This window comes from Hippichthys cyanospilos, chromosome 15 (assembly GCF_059441005.1).
Source record: "Hippichthys cyanospilos isolate Australia breed blue-spotted pipefish chromosome 15, RoL_Hcya_1.0, whole genome shotgun sequence".
In the NCBI taxonomy this organism is placed as follows: Eukaryota; Metazoa; Chordata; class Actinopteri; order Syngnathiformes; family Syngnathidae; genus Hippichthys; species Hippichthys cyanospilos.
This window is the reverse complement of record NC_142383.1, coordinates 8,860,937-8,882,942: the sequence shown is the minus strand read 5'-3', so window position 1 is coordinate 8,882,942 and position 22,006 is coordinate 8,860,937. Positions and strand designations below refer to the sequence as shown.

Genomic DNA, 22,006 nt, shown 5'->3' with positions numbered 1-22,006 from the left:
TTTTTCAGTTGATAGCACATGGCACAATGTATTTTGAAAAGTATTAATTGTACGTGAAATGAGTATGCGTAGTCAAATCAAGTGCGAGTTGTGAGACACTTTACTGCACCATCCAAAAAATGACTGAGTGCCCGATCTGACTTGTAGGCCTCGAGTTGAACACCTTGGCTGTGACTTGCAAGTGGAATTTTGTGGAAAAGATCTAAATACAGAATATCTTACATCACATTCAGTTGAGAGCATACTAAGAAGGTTATAGTAATGGGTTCTAATTTAATAGAGTACATTATGCAGTAATAGCCTAAACATTGGAGTGAAATCAAGATATGTTGTAGAATAGGGCTAAACATAGTAACAAAGCAAAGATGGAAAAATGAAAGTGACACCTTAAGCCTCGGGGTGCAACACATCATAGGTAGAGGATGATGGTGATAGGATAGAGTAAATGGTCTTCTAACTGCAGGAAGTAGGTATTTACCGGATCACCGTCTGTCACATTGAGGGCATTTTGTTGACACTTGAGTGTGATAACACCTTGCGCAGGTCATAAAAAAGTCTCAGATGAAGCCATAATAGGTGCTTCATAAATCCGCTAAGGCAGATGAACAAACTCTATGCTGTTGTTCAAGAATGAAAATGTAGCACATGCCAAAAACAAGGTCAAAATTGTGTTTGTAACAATTTGTGACACAAACAGGCACATTAATATCTACAAATCCTATTATTAAGGGTGTCCATGATTCGATTACCTTCTGTGACAGTGTGTGTCTGCTCTGTGTTTTCAAACAGTTCACGTTTTAGTACTTCCTCATTCTCTCTCAGAGGTGTAAGCTATTTTGTCAACAGAAGACATCATGGCAACGGAAGAGGAAATACTGACATGAAACTCATCTTTTGGTTTAGTAGACCGAAACAGGATTATTTTGTCCAAGTATGTGGATTGGGTGAAGGCCACACTTTATTAATTGTATATCTTAAATCACATGGCTACAGTACATATATATATATATATATATATATATATATATATATATATATATATATATATATATATATATATATATATATATATATATATATATATATATATATACATACGTATGTATGTGTGAGTGTATATACTGTAGATACACACATACTAAAAACAGTGTTATATTTGATATTGTTTGTAGATTATGAGCCACAAAATCCACCCTTTTATCCATATCAGGAAGGTGGCTATGAATGTCACATGACTAAACTCAGAAAACAAATGAACTGTGATTCGTCATGAAATGAGCTCAGAGCAACTGTAATGCCGTTTTTATTTGACAGCAAGTGACAAAATAGCAGCCCCTGAGATTTAAAAAATAAATGTGGATTTTGCAGCTCAGTTCATGTTCTTCAATCCAGATTTAATCAAAATGCCAGGTTAATATTATTGGGTACGTATAAAATACATTATGGTAAAGAAAATTTGAGGGTTGACTACTCCTTTTTATTCAATCTTCATCGTGATAATATTATAACGTGAAATTCCACATGATTGAAGTTTTGATTGACTCTAAATAGGAGGCATGAGTTGAGCAGCATGGATGCTGCTTATATTTACACAAAATGTTTTGCCATTCAGTTGGTAATTTGACAAATAAAATATGTATAATGTTCTGACAGGTCAGGAGCATGGGGTGAAGAGGACTCTCCTCATATGACCTCAAGGCAGATGACCCGTGATGGCCACAGCATCACCTCCACTGTAAGTGCAGAATCAAAATAAAATGCAAAACAACTAACAAAATCCCAGCTGCACAAATTCCTTAACCGTGTGTCCCTTGAGGGACATTCTGGAAAATTATTAGGAATGGGACAAGATCTCCTACGACAAGATCTCACAAGAATAAAACCACACAATTTTTTTGTCTGCATCGCACAAGATCGTTTTTTTTTTTTTTTTTGCCTATAGCAGATTGCAACTAAAGTGATGACTCTATCTACTAAATAAAATATTCCTCCTTCCTGGAGTAGGTTGTGAGGTTCCGTGAAAAAACTCCCGATGTAAACAGTAACGTTGCTCTGAAATCACATTCAATCACCAATCCAGGGCAGTCAAAACAAATGAATTACGCTGCCGTTTTATTGTTGCCCGTGTTTAGCACAGAGACTAGCATCAATTAGCTGCTAACTAGTTCACCACAAAATATTTTTGAAAATATTTTATTTGAATACTAAACTACCCAGTAATAGCAGTCCTACAGAAGAAGTACAGGGGGCGCTCAAATCACTTTTGTGGCGATACTTTAGTTCCCCAGAAAAATTATACTGGGCCTTATTTTATGTTACAACATTTTTCAAAATGTAATCCCATCTCGTTCTCATGAACTTAAACTTGTGAGACATGTTTTCTTGTGGGATTTTTGTCTTGTCCCATGCCTCAAAATTAGTTTTTTGATTGTTTTCGGAAGAGCATTGCGTTGTAAGAACATGCCTCACATGTGTAAAAGGTATGCAGAGCTGCATCGCGTTTTGAGACTGCAGATTAGATTACCATCTGCTAAATGGCACACACTGGATTTTTCTGTGAAGGTATCAATGAGCGGCAGGGGCTAATCTGTGTTTGGTGATGTATCCTTGCTCCACATACACCAGGGGTTTCCAAACTCGGTCCTTGGGAGCGGTGGCCTGCATGTTTTTCAGCGTACTTTCCTCGACACACCGAATTCAAATGACAAGATCGTTAGCAAACTCAGCAGAAGCCTGATAGTGATCTTAATCATTTGAATCAGATACTGAGGGGGAAAGAAACCTGGAAAACACACAGGATACCAGTCCTTGAGGACCGGACACGCCAGGCATGCTCACTGTAGCGCACGAAGTGCTGCTTCCAAGAATGAAAATGCTTTTACTGTCTCATAATTGTTTTACTTTTATTGGCCTTTTAAATAAGATGATGTTGTTTTTGGCAGTCTGAAGGACGGTGTGACGAATACAGAACATCAACAACCGGAACAAGAGCAGCAGGAATTCCTCAGGTCACTGGAGAATATCTTGCTCACTATCGCGCTGTCCATCATTATCATCATGACTGTATTCGGCAACCTGCTGGTCATGGTGGCGCTCTGCAAAGATCGACATCTACGGTGAGAGTTTTTTTTTAAATACCCTTGTCTGTTTTGGTGCCAAAGTACTTTTTTTTTTTTTTATACAACACCTTTATTGCTCCATTAATCCATTGAAAATGAGAAAATTAATGTGCACAAATACATCACAATCTGAATGGCCATCATGGGCCAGACCACTTTTGAAGGATTCATGTTTTGTAAATGTAAAGTTGTTAAATTATAAAAGTCAATCTCATTTTCACCAAGATGATCATAGTTCATGAGAACTAACACATCACAATTTTGTGATCTCTTTCAAATTGCGGTGCACTGGTTAATGGATTTTTCAAATTAAAGTATTTTTGATAATTTATTAATCATTTGTCCTTTTTTTTTAATTTACAATTGTTCAAATTCATCAAATTGTAGCGTCTTAACACTAAATATTCTAAAACGTTTGTAGTACTACATGAACGTGAACTGATCTTTGTGTTGCAATCAAATATTAACAGATATTTAACAGATTTAATCTGTGGCAGGCAGTGAGTTTCGCACTGCTCACTGAAGAAGCAAATTGGCTGCATCACAAGCTTGTCAACAGGCCCCAGAAGTTGCAAGCTGAAATGTGATTGGTTCAAATGTATAAAAAAAACTGTTATGACATTTCAATTTTACACCTGTGTTAAAGGCTATGTGTTTTTTTTTTTTTGCTGGAATGGCAGCACACAGAAGCTCAAATCCGATTGGACAAACAATAATTATGGTGACCCACAAACAACAGCGGGCTACAAAGCAACATCACACACTATTAAGACAAAAGGAAGTTGAAAATAAAATCACACATTATTTTAGAAACTTATACCAAGTTTTAAATGCAGATCAGTGGTTTTGATCATGTTTAGGCCTTCAGAGAAGGCCCTAGCTCAGCTGTTAAAAATGAAAGCAAGGTGTATTAACTGAAATGCAGTGAAGGCCTTTCTTTGTTCTTGTCTCGTCATATGTCAGGAAGAAAAAGACCAACTACTTCATTGTTTCACTGGCCTTTGCTGACCTGCTGGTGGCCCTTGTGGTGATGCCCTTTGCCGCCATCGAGCTGACCACCGGCGTGTGGAAATACGGGGAGATTTTCTGTCTTGTGCGGACGTCGCTGGATGTCCTCTTGACCACCGCGTCTATCCTTCATCTGTGCTGCATTGCACTGGACAGGTCGGCGTTTCTTTGTGTGCCGGCTTGAATAAAGGTCAGCTGACATTTGGAGTGCTCGCCTCTTTCAGGTATTACGCTATCTGCTGCCAGCCTCTCGTATACCGACACAAGATGACCCCTCTCCGTGTGGCGGTGATGCTCAGTGGCTGCTGGCTCATCCCCACCTTCATTTCCTTCCTACCTATCATGCAAAGCTGGAACGCCATTGGCATCGAGGATATAGTAAGTCCTCGCTCACTCGGCTCGGTCGCGGCAGACGAGGTAATCGACTAGCAGAGTGAAAGAAAAGCGTCCTGATCCAAGGTCAACTAAATATATAGTCAGTATATCCTCCTTAAAGAGGAAGATGTTCTTTGGGCGAGGGCAAACGGAACATAAAGCTCCACAGCCTCATATTGTGTGTTTCTAATAACATTTGCAATCCCTCCAACAATGACACGGTAATGCAGTGATCACAAAACAATTTTGTCCTCGGCAGAGGCTCAGAGGCTGCGAGCAATGACAGCACTTGAGCAGACATTTTCGCTGCTCCGTCTGTGTTTTGTGGCCAGGTTATTTCAGAGCTACCTTGAAATGAGCTGGACAAATCCCGGGGGGGTGAACGAGGCCAGAGATGGACTTATTCATTCAGCCACGTTTAATGAAATACACATCTTTTTGCTTTTTGCCTAAGCCACAGGCTGCTACCAAATGATATATGTCAGGAATGGACATACAATGAGTGGCGTGAGGGTTTGTTATTCATTTGCGCTTTCGGTCAAATCAAGGTGAAGATAATTTGCTTCACTTTTGCATTTTTAATAACGGATGCACCGGAAAAAGTTTTGCCAAAACCGAAAATCAGAAACGCTTGGCTGAAAACTGAAATTGCGAAAGAAAAAAAAAAAATCACTTAACACACAGTGCCTAGCAGCAGCCGGTCACAAACAGCGTCCTGATGAAAATGAAATGAACTGCATACTATCAACATTCTTCTTCTTTGATGTTTTAAGGTCTGTTTAGAGAGGACTCATTTAAATGTGCAGCAGTTTTTTGTTTTATTGTAAATGTCACCAGTAGATAACACAAAGATGGGATGTTTTTTAATAGTTTGATCCACTGACGTACCAACAAGTAGAATGAAATACAAAAAGCTAGGTTTTTGGTTAGATATTGTAAACTAGAGTGATGAGATGGACCATTTACTGTGATGAAGTGAAATATCAATTTCACCATCATCATTCCTCTGGATATTGGTCAGTATTTACATACATACTGTACTAATAAAAAGCCCACATCGTTCAGACATTTGCAGTTGTTAACAATTACTGCAGTGATGGACTTTTTTTCTGTCTGAGTATGAAGTGTCCAACAGTATTTGAATGCTCCACATGCATAGTTTGCAGCTAGCACTGATGCCAGAGACTTGTGCCATATTACATAGTGGCAGCATCGCATTTTTTTTTTTTTATAAGCTTCCTAAGTAAGTGATTAAATATTTGGTTTTTAATGGTGGTGCTTTGATGTTGGTAGCTCCATGATGGCAATAAAAACAGAGCTATGGAGGCTAACTTCTAAATAAAAGATACTGCTTTTGCTTTGTTGTCCATGTTTTGTTTGGTGTGTTTAGTTATAAGTTGTAATTACCTAAAATATCAAAGTAGTTTCAGCCCCATTATTCTTCTTAATATGTGACAGCGGTGTATAAATATGTCATCCTACAACAATAAATATGTAGTTAGTGGCTCGTGCTGACACCAGAGACTAGCCATTCCCCTCTTTTTCTCTTGTGTGCAAGTGTGAAATTCAGTCAGAAAGGTGCTTATTGGAAGTGTGTATTGGAAGTGTGACAAAGATTTCAGTAGATGGAAATTCTACTTTTATTAATGTAGCCGCGTTGTAGGTATTACTGGTGTATGGATTGTAAAAAGTACAAACTGTTTACAACATCCTATCAGGCGAAAGGAAAAAGCCAGGATTCAAGCGCTGCACTACTAGATATAAATTGTAGAGGTCTGACTTAATAATACATCAGAACCAAAGCCCCACAGTACCTCACCACACGCTGAGATTTATGTTTGGCAAAATTCACTTTTTGGCTTGAGCGCACCTGCAGAATGTAAAAGATGTGCAGACATTTCACCTTTACCGTCTGAGGACATGCTGTACCTCTGTAAGCCAATGCCCACGTAGAAAAGATCAGAACAAACCTTTTTTTGGTGCGATGCAACGTTTCCACAGGACGGAAAATTTCCAGTTGATTTCTGCAAACATTCCGGAAGCATACACTGTGCAGTTTAGCTGGAGTATTTTTTTGGAAGTATTCCAAGTTGGACACTTTCATGGGATCAAATTGCAACCCATGGAAATCAAAGGAGCCTATCAATCAATCTAAATCTAAATATTTAGTTTCGTCATAAGCAAATAAGCGTGCTGACTTTATTTATTTGTCAGTTTAATTTCTTGCACGAGTGTTCTGCTTTACTGGCCCCACAGTAAATACTAAACTAGTTTTATTTTACTTCCCAAATATGTACTTGGCATAAAAAGCTAAATGGTTTATTACCTTGATCTTTTATTATAGTTACTGATGGGCTAGCGAGAGGTTCAGATACCTCTCTTTTGTTCAAGCAGCATGAGTTCAGTTGTCACCCATTGACGGTGTGAATCTGCCCTTCTGATTGTCTAGCGACCAGTTCTAACTGTTGTCTTGCACTCACCCAAACTCAGTTGGGATACAACAAGGCAATGTAACAAGATACGGCATTGCTACACACTCATATAGAAACATGATAAATGTAAATAACAAGCAAGTATTTTTTTTTTGTAACCTTCACTTTGGAAATAAATAGTAATACACTCTGTGTACTGTATATACATACATATTTATTCATCGCTAATGTAGTTTACATTATATAGGCCGCCATCTGAGAATACAGTTGGCCCCCGGTTTACGAGATAAATTCGTTCCTCGGTTGGGATTTTAACGCAATTTCACCTTATGGCGGGCAATCCAAACCTATGTTAATTAGCTAATGCATGGAAAACCCCAAGTAAAAACATAAAAATTGTATAAACATGTTAAAAATTGGTACCAAAATTGGTTCACTGTGTTTAACTGACAAGGAACCATATCATGGCTGAAATCTGATTGGTAAATCGAACACGCAAATACAGTACTGTACTGGAAGTAAGGTAGGTGATACCACGGCGAGTCTTATAGAATTGAGCTCATACCCTTTGAGAAAAATTAGTGTATATACATCATCTAAGGCTGTCACTAATCATATTGGATTGCATTGAATTGTATTGCAAAATCTTTTTTTTTTTTTTAACAAATACTGTTCATTAACTAATTACTTTAATTAGTATTGTTTATTTGGAAAAAAAACACAAAATAACAATAAAGCAATGCTACATACTATGGACTGATGTACTCGCCAACATTTTTCAAACTGATTCAGTGTAGGCAGAGTTTTGAAGACGATTGTTATTTTGGCCGTAATTTAGTTTTATTCTTTGTGTATTTAGAAAAGATTTTCAACTAGCTTTGGTGACTAGTTTAAATGTTAATTTTAATAACATTATCGCAGGCCACAGAAAAATGCATGGTGAGGCGCAAATGGCCCCTGGGCCGTAGTTTGGACACCAATTCTCTAGAAAATTACTCCATTACTAAAATAGTTGTCATTTGCTAATTGATTACTTGTCAAGTTATGATGAGTTAAAGTAATTCTCTCGCGTGTTACTTTCAACTTTCTTCCAGATAGAAGAGAGGCGGATCTCGCCAAGTGGCTCCAACGAGACAAGCTGCGTATTTTTGGTCAATCGGCCGTACGCACTGATCTGTTCCACGGTGGCCTTCTACGTACCCCTAGCCCTCATGGTCCTGGCCTACCAACGCATCTACGTGACGGCCATGAGCCACGTGCGGCAGATCGAGACCCTTCAACGGGCCGGCTCGGCTCCGGTCGCCGGGACGGCGGCCGCCATCGTCACCGCGAGGTCATCCACGTGCTCCGACCCGGTGGACCACTACCACCTCAGGACAGCCGGGGAGGCTTTCTTGCCAGAACCGGCTCCCATCGCCAACAGCCGCATGCGCGTTGAGACAAAGGCGGCAAAGACGCTAGCAGTCATTATGGGTTGCTTTTGCCTGTGCTGGGCACCCTTTTTCATCACCAATGTGGTGGACCCCTTCATTCACTACTCTGTGCCCTGGCAGCTATGGACAGCGTGGTTGTGGCTTGGCTATATTAACTCTGGCCTGAATCCATTCCTGTACGCCTTCCTAAACCGAGCCTTTCGGAGGGCCTTTTTGGTTATTCTCTGCTGTGGGGACGAGCGCTTCGTACGGCAGGGGAGTTTCTCATGCGGACCCACCCACAGAGTGTGCTCGCCAACATCCGTCAACGGGACATCAATGGCGCTGAGGTAAAGACACCAGTTTTGGTTTTCAATTGAACAATTGCATTGTCATCCGTACAGGATGACAAATGCCTTTTCCCAGGTCATATTTTTTAGTTGAACCCCCAATTAAAAAGAAAAACAAATCAAGCCCAATACAAAGGTAGAAACGTACTTATTTCTAACATAAAAGTATGCATGATCTGAAAGCACATACGTGTCGATTATCAAATTAGATTCAACAAAATAAAAGCAAGCACGCCATAACCCCAACACCAGCCACCACCAAAGGAAATGGAAGTACAAATTAAATACTTGTTCTCTAATATTTGAACTATTATATATTAGACTGGCTGGGACCAAGTTGTGTAAGGTAAGGCATTATTGGATATGATCACTTAATTACATATTATAAAAAATGAAAGATTAATTACAAAGTAATCCCTAATCTCTTTTAATATCTTCAGAAAATTACTCAGAAAAAAAACACTCTGTGTGTTGTTAATTTAGATACATTGTGCTATTGTGGCCGATCAAAATATTTATATACAACATAAAAATGGCTTCAGTCATGTATTTTCTTTGAACAGATACAGTTTGTAACCCTTTTCCTTCTGTAGGATTTGATACTAGTCCCAAGAATGGTGTTGTTTTCTTTTGTCATTTGCTAAGTAATACGAATTTACCATCAAAATAAAAACATCATCCAATCTACCAGTCGCAGACTTTCTCAAATGTGGGTGTTATTGAGTTGAATATGTCAAACAGCTTTGAAATGGCTGACTATTAGCATCTGTGTTGCTATCGTTATCTGAGGCTGCAGTCGCAGCTAGGAGTTTTGCATTTATGCGGTTAGGCTAAACTTGAGCCGCTTCTCTGGTATGCAAGCTCCTTCTTACAAACATTGCATATTACTGTACCTTTATCAAAGGTGCTGTTGGGGAACTTTTTTAAAGTTAAATTTACCGCTCATTCAAAACAACTTAATAACAGACAAAATATATTCGCAGTATATTTTAATTTTTAGTGCCACCAAAAATATTGGTCAGGATGGTGTTCATGCAATCACTGAATGTCAATTATTAAGGAAGCATGTGTGTGTGTGTGTGTGTGTGTGTGTGTGTGTGTGTGTGTGTGTGTGTTTGTGTATGTCTCTGCTGTAATGGATCATATGGAGTATACAGGCTACTTGTCACCAAAACCTAGCCTGTAGGATGATTGTTACTTGAACAAAGTGACACCAAGTGTTTGAAGGTAGATGCGGTAGGCCAGTGGGAAACATTCATTTGTTAACCAAGTGGGACATTAAAAATGCCAAAACATGAATATACAGCGTGTGCGTCTGTTTATAGCATATCGTCTTGAAATAAACATTGATCATTTCATTGTGCAGCTACATACAAACACAAATCTGAACAGTCACATTAGCTCTTTTGCTAACGCTAACTTCATATGACAGCAGGTGTCCTTGACTGGTCCACATGTTAGAGCACTAAAGTTGGCTCACCCTGGCTGCAATAAAGATGCCATTCTCCCCTTTTTCCAACCTACCTTCATAATAACTACAAAATGCTATAAGATATGATTTAGCTACACATTTGACTATTTCAGCATTTGGACCACATTTAGGAGAGGATAGATTACATTTTTCATCATAATAATGACCATAAACACTGCTCTTTTTCAGGACAGGGTTTTGTGGCTGTTAGTGGCAATGACTCAGTTGACAGCTGTGTTTGCGTTCCCTCCTTCAAGTGGAGAGGATGATGGAGGAGGCGAGCCGCTCGCGTCTGGATTGTTTAACTTGAACACAGACACTCGAACGATGAGACAAAAGCAATCACATGCGCACTTGCACATTCCTCAAGAAGAAATCCGCTCAACCGGAACATGTCCTATAAAAGTGAATGTTTGAATGAAAGCCTGACTTGGGCTTGATTAGGGATCTTATTGAGAGCCTGAAAATCATAATTTCATTTTAATGAAAAAAATGTGAGCAATAAAACACGTACGTCCTTTTAGGCTGGGTCACACATTGTCAGTGACTCACAAAATGAGCGAATATATAATATATATATATATATATATATATATATATATATATATATATATATATATATATATATATATATATATATATATATATATATATATATATATATATATATATATATATATAACTACACACACACAAAGAAGAATTACTGCACACTTAATATGCACTTGTCACACTGTGGTACAAATCACGCCATTTTTAGAGGCTGATCTGTCTCATGCAAATGCCGAGTACAGCTTTCGTTACCAGGACGACAGGTGGCAGAGCTACTGGTGGTCATTGCGATGAACACAACGTGTTGCCAACATAGCTTTAAATTGTTATTGTTTGTTGCTAAATGTGGGAGTAGTAGAAGTTCCCTCTTCTGTGTCCAGACAGAAAATGAACAGAGCATGTTGCAAAGTAGTCCAAAGGAGCTCCTTGCTTTGCTTAAAGTTGTTTTGATGATGGATATAATTAGGTAAATCAGCCCCACTGTTTGGAAACAGCATGTACATATGTGATGTTGCTGATGTATATTGTGTGCCACACTTAATAATTTTATAACCAGTTTGAAGAAAAACAGCTGTAAATGGCATTTTAAGTTAAATGTACAGTATTTTCCAGACTATAAGGCGTACTGCTATATAAGCAAAACATGATTTTCGTCATGGATAAGCCGCACTGGTCTATAAGCCGCAGGTAATAACATCAAATCTTTACACAAAAAGATGGTATATGAAGTTTATATCTTTTTTTTTTTTTGTAATTGTCTGCCAACAGCAACATCCTCTCTTTAACAGACTGAACATGCCTGCATGTTTAGTCCCAACTTATTAAGAGAAAATGGATGGATGAATGGATAGTTATCTGTTAGATAAATAGCAGTTCAAAATCAATAATTCAATAGCATCTTTTTCTGTCTCCCTTTGTTTGATGTACAATCATAAATAAAATCACTTCTACTGTGTACTCTATATAAAATTTACACATCACAAATTTACCCCAAATTTTATACATTCTCTTATTAAATTTAGACATATATATTTTTTAAATAATATATTGTTTTAACTATTTTTGAGCACAGCCATTGATTCACATCTTTTCAGTTCTATTTGATAGTTGTTCCATAAATTGATACCGCGAACACATACACACATTTCCTTGCTGGTGGCTAGCAAAAAAAAAAAAAAAAAACACAGATAAAATGCACTGGACTATAAGCCACAGGGCTCAAAATATGAGGAAAAAGTTGCGGCTCATAGTCCGAAAAATACAGTAATTAAGACCATGGAACACAGAAAAAGTTTCGTCCGAGTCTCTTCCGCATCTTCATATTATTGCAATGGAGAATAATTTGTGCGATGTGTAAAAATAAATTAAAGCACGTAAAAATAAATTAAAGCACGTATCTCTATGTTCATTTGTATCTTATGCAATAAGAATTTGAATTTTTATCGTATAAATGCTGAAAGGAGTTAAAATCTGCAATGAAATCACAGCAATGACCATCTCCCAGGGGTGCAGATACGATTTTGGAACTGTGAGGAACTCACAAAAACAATAAACATTTAAACTTTAAACATTAATTGTACGAGGCCAGATTGTATGAATTCATGTTGATAAAAGATACATGTAAGATGTCTTTCCCAATGTCTTAAAAGTAGTCTATTTGCTTCATACATGGTAGAAACCCTGTTAAATCTGCCCTTGGTGCACTCGCATTATCTCTGGGATTCTATCAGCATCTCCCACTATGAAAATAGAAAAGTGTGGGAATGTGCAAGGCCTAACTCCACAATAAAAGCAAGAATGATAGGTGCTCTATAAAAAGGTACTTGGAAGTTTAAACATGTAATAGTGAGCCAAAAAATGGCTAAAGCTAGCTCTTCTGTGTGTGTTACGTTTCTGCTTGGAAACATAACAAACTACAACTCAGTGTGTCAAAGTCTTCCTGTGACACTAAATCTGCTCATTGGCTTGCATCCTGAATTTACCTTTAGCCGTGTAGTGACACCTTCGCCCTCATCCATGGACTTCCTGTTCCATTTAGTGGGGACAGTGTAGAATCACATTCAGATTGGAAACAGATCTCATTGCAATAAAAGTGAAAAAACACTGCTGTTTGCGCTTTACGTGAAGAAAGTAAAAAAAATAAAATAAAAATGACTAATAGAAATATTGTCAATTCTAATGACTAATAATCAATATAGTTAATGTAAAGTGACCATTAACCAGGACAGTGCCGATTTGAAGTCTTGTGTCTCAACTTTGCCAACCCCATTGTTTTGGACCATATTTACATAGCTCACATTGTTTGTTGTTGTCAATCACACAGTTGTCATTGCAATTAATACGAAAAACTAATCAAAAGGAATTTAACGGATGGCTCTGACATTCAGTTTGCCACATACCTGAAAAAGAACTACTTCCTGCTTCTGCTTCCAAGAATCATTGGAAATGTAATCATAGCAAGCTCAGAATTTCCGCTGGTGCTTTTTTGTTGTTGTTGTGTCAATTTATTTTCAGTTTGATGAGCAAGGTTTTGCAGAAAAAAGTGTTTGTGTTCAACAGTGTTAGCAATGGAGAAGCAAAAATGAAAAAGTACTGTACTTGTGCAGTTGAACCCTTCAATGAACGCTCGCACAGTACACATCTTTAGAAATAATCATTACCAGGTACCAAACAGCAAGGAATAGTCAGTGAGTACATCATAGATCATGGAACATTGTTTTTCATTTATTTGACAAACCAAAATAAAAATAGCTCCTCTGCAGATCAAGTTCTACATTGCAATTCTACATTGCTCAACCCTGGGACTGAGCAAAAATGCTCGGATCATGGCGAGTGCCCTGACTCCTTTAACCTCATTAAGACATCCAAGATAGCATTAGCTAAATTACTAACATAACCACCGGTCACCAGATTGACTAAATCAAATGTGTTTCAAAAAGAATTTTCTGGAAAAAAATGCATATTTCAAAATTGTAGAGTCCCCTGTTTAAGTTTTTAAAATCCGGATCATGATCATAATCTTGAACTGATGAATTAGTACACAAGTGTAAAAGCAGCTCGCGTGATATAACATCACATTTGATAAGATATTGCAATTCTCCCCAAAATCGCAATCAGATGCATTTACTGTATAATGAGTTTCCTCAATTGTATTTGACCATTTCCATGCCACCTATCCAGAGTTGGGTTTTGGTAAACTTACAGCCGTGTTACTGTGTGATGGAGAAGTGGTTAACTTCTGGTGTTTTGTGGAGCGCAGTCACTTGGAAAAAACACGCAGGCTGCTTTAGTGTAAACCTTGCAGTCAGTGATTTATTATGAGACATGTACAATTTATTGTTGTTTGATTGAAACCAAAATCCTCCGGCAGACCCAATGTAAATCTCACTCCTTTGCTCTCTCTTGCTCAGATTTCGTCATCCTTTTCTCCTTCTGTTGAAATATTCTGAAAATGTTACGTCTATAATTAGTTGGAGTGCAAGGATAAAAAAAACAAAAAACAAGTGCCTTGGTTCCCTTGTTTATGTGGCAGTGATATAAATCTATAAAGCAAATATACCTACCATACATGATTTAGGGAATGTGGGAGGAACCCGGTTTACCCGGAGAAAACCCATGCCGGCATGGAGAGAATTTGCAAACTCTGCACAGGAAGGCCATTTCTTTTAAATCAAACCCACGACCTTGGCATATGAATGGTGTCAAATTGGGCAGCAGACATGTCGACACAATTTTGAGGTGTTGATTGATCCCAGTATTATTGACATTAACACCTATGTATGTACAATGCTCTAGAGTGGCACCTCACATGAAATTCTAAACTTCCCAGCATTAATTATCTGCATTATGAAAACTTACTTTTGTCGCATTGGCGGTGTAAATTCTTATAAAATGGGAGTTTCTAAAAATAGCTAACCAGGAAGTGAAGCATTGACTGAAACCACACCTCTCACTTTGCGGTTGCGACTCCCCCTTCAAGACATCGTTCTAAAGCCGACCAGCCACAAAACAATAACAAAGAACAAAATCTAGAATAACCTTACGATATGTAAACTCATATGTGCAACCGTGATTTTGCATTGTTCTTAAGCTCAAAGGCAGATGTAAACGGTACTTCACATTGAGAAACGTAAGATATTCGTAGTTACATTCATTCTTGTTTTGGCGAAGGGTCACCATGAAGTCCTCCACGAAATGTCGGCAATCACAAACACCTGCTGGTTGTACAGCCATGTGCTTCCTAGCACACATTTTCACCACATCAACATTTTTTTACAGTGAAACTTGTAATGAATTGAACTTTGTTTACTTGACTGACTGTACAAAATGTCTTCCTCCCAATTTAGGTTTAAAACCTAAAGTAAAAATAAGCATGGGTGCTCGGATTATCGCGCCTCTCGCAAGCCCTTTTTCTCTGCTCGGGCGGGGTCGGTGTTGAAAGCACGGAACAAGCGAGGACTGCTCAGAATTGGGCTAAAGCAGGAAAAAAATACTGGGGGTGTTTGGAGTGGGGAATTAAAATTGTTAGATGTTTAAAAACACCCAAAAATTGAATTTCCATGATAGGGGCCCATTACAAAGCTCTAACTTGTGTATAAACATGTAGCTTGCCCCACACCCACTCTATCTAAATCTAACGTTGCCCACCACATAAAATGGAGCCGAGCAGTTTCAATATGTTCAGAATGAACTTTTAGTCATCGCTCTCGAGTCTCATGATTAATTTGATCTAAGCTACAGCCTGTGTGAACACAGCCTCAGGACTCTCGCCTCAGCTGACCGATGGCCTGAGAGATACGCTGCCGAAAACAACACGCAGCGCTAAAATAAATCCTAACTTCATTTCAGCCTGTTGAAACGCTGTTCATTGCATCACATCTCTTGCCAGGCTCCGACGGGGGCTCAGAGGGTTTGCGTTATCGCACTTTCCCATCGTTTAGAGAGCGGCTGGAATTACTGACGCCGCTACCCCGCTCCTCTCTCGCAGATAATCTCACTTTAACACAAATGGGATGAGTAGAAAAAAAATATGTGACCAATTCAACACATGGTATTTGATGTCTGTACAAGTAGAGACAAAATAAATCAACTACTGTAAGTCAGAGGTTTTGTTTTGGATTATTTTGCACCTGTGTTGAAAATAATGATACTTAGGGCTATCTTTAGAAAATTCCCTTAATTAGTAAAAGCCGAATTTTGTAGTTTGTATTAATGTTTGTGATCTTGAATTTTGACTTCATAACAAGTCAAAATAGCACTATTTTCTGGCTATTGGTCCTTCTATTCCTTTCCTTCTTCTATCCGGCCATTAATTTATAAATTGCAGCAAAAACAAAACACTTTTCCCACACTTTAAACATTTCAGGTCTTATTTTTGTGCCAAGCACAATTCAAGTACCCAAAAACAGTCTAACCGTGCGCATTGGTGGCGTATTCTTTCTTATGTTTTTTTTTTGGTCACCAGCACAGGGGGAAGGGGGCGTTTACGCCACTGTGGGAGGGAACACAACCATTCAATTTCCATTCAATTAAAACATCTCCCCTCCATTTCTTTTAAATTCAGCACAGAAAGACGTGTGTGGTTTATGTGCGTAATTGTAATTTTCTTCATGACCAGCAATTTTCCTGCTCTTCCAAATATGTCTGCGAAAGGCTAAGCATTTGCGTGTGTGAGTATGAGTTTTATTTTTTTTTACTGTATCCCCTTGGTCCCAAAATGTTGGATCCCACACGCCTAAATGGTGATTATTGGATTGAAACCTAAGAATGAAAAAGCTCCATTAATAATAAAAACGATAAAAGTTAATAGGATTGTGCTTCAGTGGTGTTGCCAGAGGATTTCATTCAGTATTTGCAGTAAGTGGTTGTAGCTGCAGGTGAATCTTAGACTTGATATTTCAAAATATGTTCTTGTACACTTTGGAGCTTTTGTGTCATTTGGGGATAATATTGGTACATTTGCTTGCTAGCAAAAGATTATTTGGTTGTTTTTATTTTTTACCAATTCTATTTATTTATTTAATGTTTTAAAACATATCAATAGCAGAATGATTCTTTTGGATTTCAGTGTGTTTATTTGAAAAGAAGCTGAATATTGTGTTTATGCTTTAGTGGCCTATCCTTGCAAAGTATGAACTTGACTGGTAGTACGCTTTCATGCCTTTAAAATGTTTGGGTCTATATCTGTAATTCATTCAATGAAAAAGCACCTACGGTACAGAAAGCTCCATCCATCTATATTCTAGAAGTGACAGTGATATTATTATTTACTATTTCGAAATCTATATGCATCCTTAAATTTACTGTATAACAAGACATTTGTTAATGTGGTCATTCTACGGACCTGACAATTAAAACAAGCAAATCTTAATTTTGACGATGAAGAACTGACCTGGATGTCACTAATTTACACAACCTAAAGTAACCGTTTGTTTAAAAAAAAAAAGTGACATAAATTAAGCATACATGTGTTAAATATGACATCCGTTCAAATACTAGTACTACTACTAGTAAAACAACCACACAGTAATTAAAGAGAAAAAAATCAGCCAAAAATCTAGATCTGCCTCCAAACATTGCTGGTTTTTACCCCTTGTTGGATCAAAACTTTAAATAAATCCTTAACCCACTCTTAAAAATAACCTAATTATGGGTCAAAAAGTAATGACCCAATATTTGGGTCAATTTAACCCATCTTTCTCGGTTGTTTATAGGCTAAAACCTAAATTTTGAGGTTGTCTTGTGCAAAACAACCCACGATGTTGGGTCAAACTAACCCAAATATTGGTTGGGTCCTATTTTGAGTTATAATTTGGTTATTTTTGGCCAAGCTGTTTTTGATAGTGCTTTAAATTGACTAGTGTGAATAACCCAAGTTAGCTATTTACCTAGTTTGGGATATTTTTGACACCGCGTTTTAACGAGCGTACCAGTCATTCACAAGTCTCAGAAAAAAATCAACAAAATGATTCATCTTATTCTGTATGTGGCGTGCAACATAAAAAAATACAGAAGAGTGTAAATTGAGTTTAGAAAATTGAAAAGAGAGTGAAAATGAGCAGTATAATAGAGTAGATGCTCACCAATCACCAAGTCTTCCTCCAACAGTTCCAACCGACTCCCTCCCATTTAGGAATTAAAATCTTTTCCTCCATGGGTTTTTTTACGGAGCTCTCTGATTTCCATGCACATATTTTATCATTTAGTAAAAGCTAACATTTCCCCCTAAGGGTGTCCCGTCATGAAAAACAGGTTTAAACAATATGTGACTAAATAATAAAGCCATGTTTCAAGTATAAAATGGTATGAATGAAATTTGCAGGCAAGATTCTTGTTGAATTGAATTATCTTGTTCCAAGGATTTAAAGCCGCAGCAGAAGACCTACAGTGGTCCAAGGAATTACAGCGTTCAAGACTATGGTAGAAGAAATTAAAAGGCAGAGGCCAAGCGAGGTCACTTCTCATCCTGAAATACGATTATCAGGTGTCAGGCGCTTGTTTGTCTGCGAGGATGCATAGACTGTGCGCTTTTTGCCCTCGGCTTTCTCAAATTGGCCGTGTATTGAGCCTTGACTGATTTGCATTGTAATGTTTAAAACAGCCTCTTGGGCACCGTATCTCGATTAAATTATTAAGTGTGTCATCTATTTAACTAAATAAATGCCACACTTGAAAAAATATTGACTTCTTCTTCTCATCATACAAAATATTACAAGGGGGTATTATCTTTTCTCCAACAGAATAGATCATGATAAATCATTAAAGACATTTTAAAAAACGCACTGATGCAAATAAAAAAGCCTCCCTCCAGGAAAAATATTATCCTTGATAACACTTGGGTGTATTGTTACCTGCAAAATACTGCATGTTTGCTATATAGTCTTTGTGAGTATTTGCATTCACTGCGTAGTTCAAAATCAATCAGATTGTTGGAAAAAGTCCACAGTTTAAATATTATAGCCCTATAAACCTTTTCCTCTGAGGAAGGCATGTAAAAATAATGAAGGGCGCTGTTTTTTTTTTAACTCATTAAACAATGTAGAAACCAGTCAATCAAGCATGTAATTACATATTGTTTGTATAATGTAAGTATTTAAAAGTGCTATGTTAAAAAATTTTGTTAAAGGGGATGAGACAAATTATAGATAGATTTTTTTCCCCACACTTTTAACGCGGTCGTTCGTTTCCGTTCCTTTTTTTTTTTTTTTTTAGATAGCATTGCAGGCCATGTTAAAATGTAATTTTAGCATATGCTACAGTTCAAAAAGCGGATCGGACATACTAGATATTTTTTCTTGGATGGTCAAATACACTATGTGAATGAAAATGACTAATCGTTTGTCATGTTTCAATTCAGATATCAAATGACATGAAGCATCTGTCTATCATTTGTGCAGGTACGTAGAAAAAACACACACACAGGTTGTACTGCAGAGATTGAGCTACTTCATTGAGGGTTCCTGTTTGATATGAAGCAAATATGACACATAGGGGACTTTGTGTCCCAGAAACCCAGAAAAGGCTTCTGAAGAGGTTGCAGGACCCGAGTCTAAGTATGCACTTTGGAGTTTGCACACACACATGCACAGTTAAGCCAGTATTTGACAGTGTGCTTGCTTTATTATTCGTCTTTTATTAATTATATTATTTTATTATTTGGCCTGTGGTTATTTGACTAAAATTACCTGAATATTACATTGCATCATGTTGACACTCTCAGGAATTGTTGATTATACCACTCCCCAACTTTGTTTTATTATTTTCTGTCTGTCATGCATTTTGGCTGCTTTTGTCACTTTTGGCACCCTGTGAGGTGTCACAAACACCTTTATAAAGGACAGATTAATTATTATTTATTCATTTTTTAAACGATTGAAATTCTTGAATATTCTTTAAACCAACATGACCCGCCTAGGGCTGCACAATTAATCGAGTTTTAATCGCGATCACGATATTGGCTTCCACAAATAATTAAGATGATCCATGGTGATATTAACATTTAAAAGGCAAGCACTTTTTTGAATTCAAGTCAGATCAAGCACTACCACCAGGGTGCAATGTTTCCCTCATGTTTGCATGACAAAAGTTTCTGATTTTCTCCCCCTATCATTTTCCATGGTCAAATGGCATTTAGTTTCTCACCTGGTTTCTAATATTTACAGTGCTAGCAGTCCATTGAGACCCAATTCGAAAAATCCAATTGGCAAAAAGTTTGAATTCATTTGTTTTGAAATGACTGAAAATGACATTTTCCCTGCTAATTGATTAACATTTGCTGAAAAGTAAATAATGTGCTTGATTTTAACTTGGCTTATTTTTTCATTGCTTTGCACTCAAGTAATTTAGTTGTGTTGCCCAGTGTGCCAAGTTTTTGCCATTAATTATTATTTACTTTATTTATTTATTTTTGTTTGTCATTATTATTTGTAAGTATTAAGCCTTGAAGCCTTATTTATAGACTGCTTTTTTTAAGGGACATAAATAGACAGGTTCGACCAAACATGTTGAATAAATTGATTAATAATCGCGGCTTCAATATTGACCAAAACAATCGTGCAGCCCTAGACCTGCCAATTTACACTAGTTTGTATACTAATACACATAAAGAACAAGATCTGAATTTGTTAATTGTGTTCATTCAAATTGGTAATGATTTGATAGTCCTTTCAATATTGTTTTCCGGGAAATAGAAACCACAGTAAACCATATCTAATAATAATAATAAAAAAACATTTTCATAAAGCTTGATGCATGCAAGAAAATGTATGGATTCAATCTTTTTCTATACATTTTTCTTAGCCTACAACATATTGAGTGGTAAAGCAACACTTTGAATTCTATTTTGATGACTGCTGCAAGTCTTTGGGTGTATGATTTCACACATCGATTTGATTCAAAACATGTTTTAATTTAAAATGGCTTCATTGAACAATGATTCCTGCTTTCCTGATGTCGAGAGGGACGTGATGTGATGGCAATAAAAGTAAAAAAAAAAAAAAAAAGAGTCACGAGGAAGAGTAAATTGAGTTGCTAGCAACCACCAGCCAACTTCAAAATAAAGTGAACAATGACAGTTTGAATGAACAGTTTGCAATGATGTCAGTGCGTTATTTGGTGTGTTTATTTTGATGTTACCCTTTGCAAAACGCCGTTGGCGCGTCACATGATGTTTGTTGCCTCTTCCTTATAGAGCGTGCATCCTGTGTAGTTACATGGAAGCCGAATCGATTTTCTTGGCATTCAAATACAGTACTCTTTGCACAGAGGCGGGTTAGACTGAGTGTTGGTATTTTGTTGGGTATATTGTGAATGTGTGCAAGCATTTTAAAGAAAAAAAAAAGAGGGGGGTTGTGCTTTTCCGGGCGGGAACACAGTTGACTTGATTTGCTGTCAATCTAGGTGGAAGAATGCTGAATGATGAACCACATTCTCAAACAGATGCAATGATATTGAAAATTGATGGCTGGACATACAGTACATGTACATTTGGATGTTCAGCATTCACACACTGCAGGAGTGAATGCTAGTTTGATTAGCTTTGCAACTAACTGGGTTCGTTTGTGTTTTAATCCATTAATCATAGTCTGAGACATCTGCACAGCCACGTGCTACAGCAGCCAATTTTTTTTCGTCTCAGACCAGTGGTCCATTTCTAATAGGGGTGACCTATTTGTATCACACAGTCCACACAAGTGTCCTAAAAGACGTGTTAGAAAAGGCAGTGTTTTATGCTTTTCAGGAATATTTGAACATTTTTGTCTAATTTGCTTTTTAGGCTTAAGGCGTTTCACTAAATATAAGTGTTCAGTTAAAAACCAAGCATATTTTGGAGGTTTTTAGTGTCTTCTTTAACCAGTCATCTCATGGTTATCAATCAACTTCTATTGACATCAAAGTTTGATTCATAGAAATTAAAACAGAGTAAGTTAAGTTATGGCTCGTGAGTTTGTGATGTTCGATTGACATTGGTGTTTTGAGCTGCTTTGGGTCAAATAATTTAGCTTGTTTTGGTCCCGGTGCCATACACACACTGCTTGTTGAATGCATCTGTAGATGTTTATTATGTATGCGGTAGCCAAGATGAAGCCTTAACTCCCTGTTGATCTGTCCAACATATTTCTTGAATTGAGAGATGTCCAAGTAATTCTTCTGTCTGTTCTATTTTTAATGTCTGTGCATGTGTGTGTGTGTACGTTTGTGTGCATGTTTATGTGAACAGGAAAATCAGAATGTTACATCTGAAAGAACTTAATCTACTACCAAAGTACATTACATTATTGAATTTGCT

The 22,006-nt window shown here is 37.4% G+C and overlaps 1 protein-coding gene across 1 annotated transcript in view; it reads left to right on the top strand.

The window, feature by feature from the left end:
- The window catches only part of LOC148411633 (5-hydroxytryptamine receptor 4), a 39,922-nt gene that overhangs the window by 12,357 nt on the left and 5,559 nt on the right, over nucleotides 1–22,006 (top strand). The window contains exons 2-6 of the mRNA XM_088435901.1: nucleotides 1,654–1,735; nucleotides 2,943–3,116; nucleotides 4,083–4,283; nucleotides 4,352–4,505; nucleotides 8,029–8,696. Of these exons, the coding sequence (XP_088292027.1) occupies nucleotides 1,713–1,735; nucleotides 2,943–3,116; nucleotides 4,083–4,283; nucleotides 4,352–4,505; nucleotides 8,029–8,696 (1,220 nt within the window). The 5' untranslated portion in view covers nucleotides 1,654–1,712. The remainder of the gene's footprint in view (nucleotides 1–1,653; nucleotides 1,736–2,942; nucleotides 3,117–4,082; nucleotides 4,284–4,351; nucleotides 4,506–8,028; nucleotides 8,697–22,006) is intronic.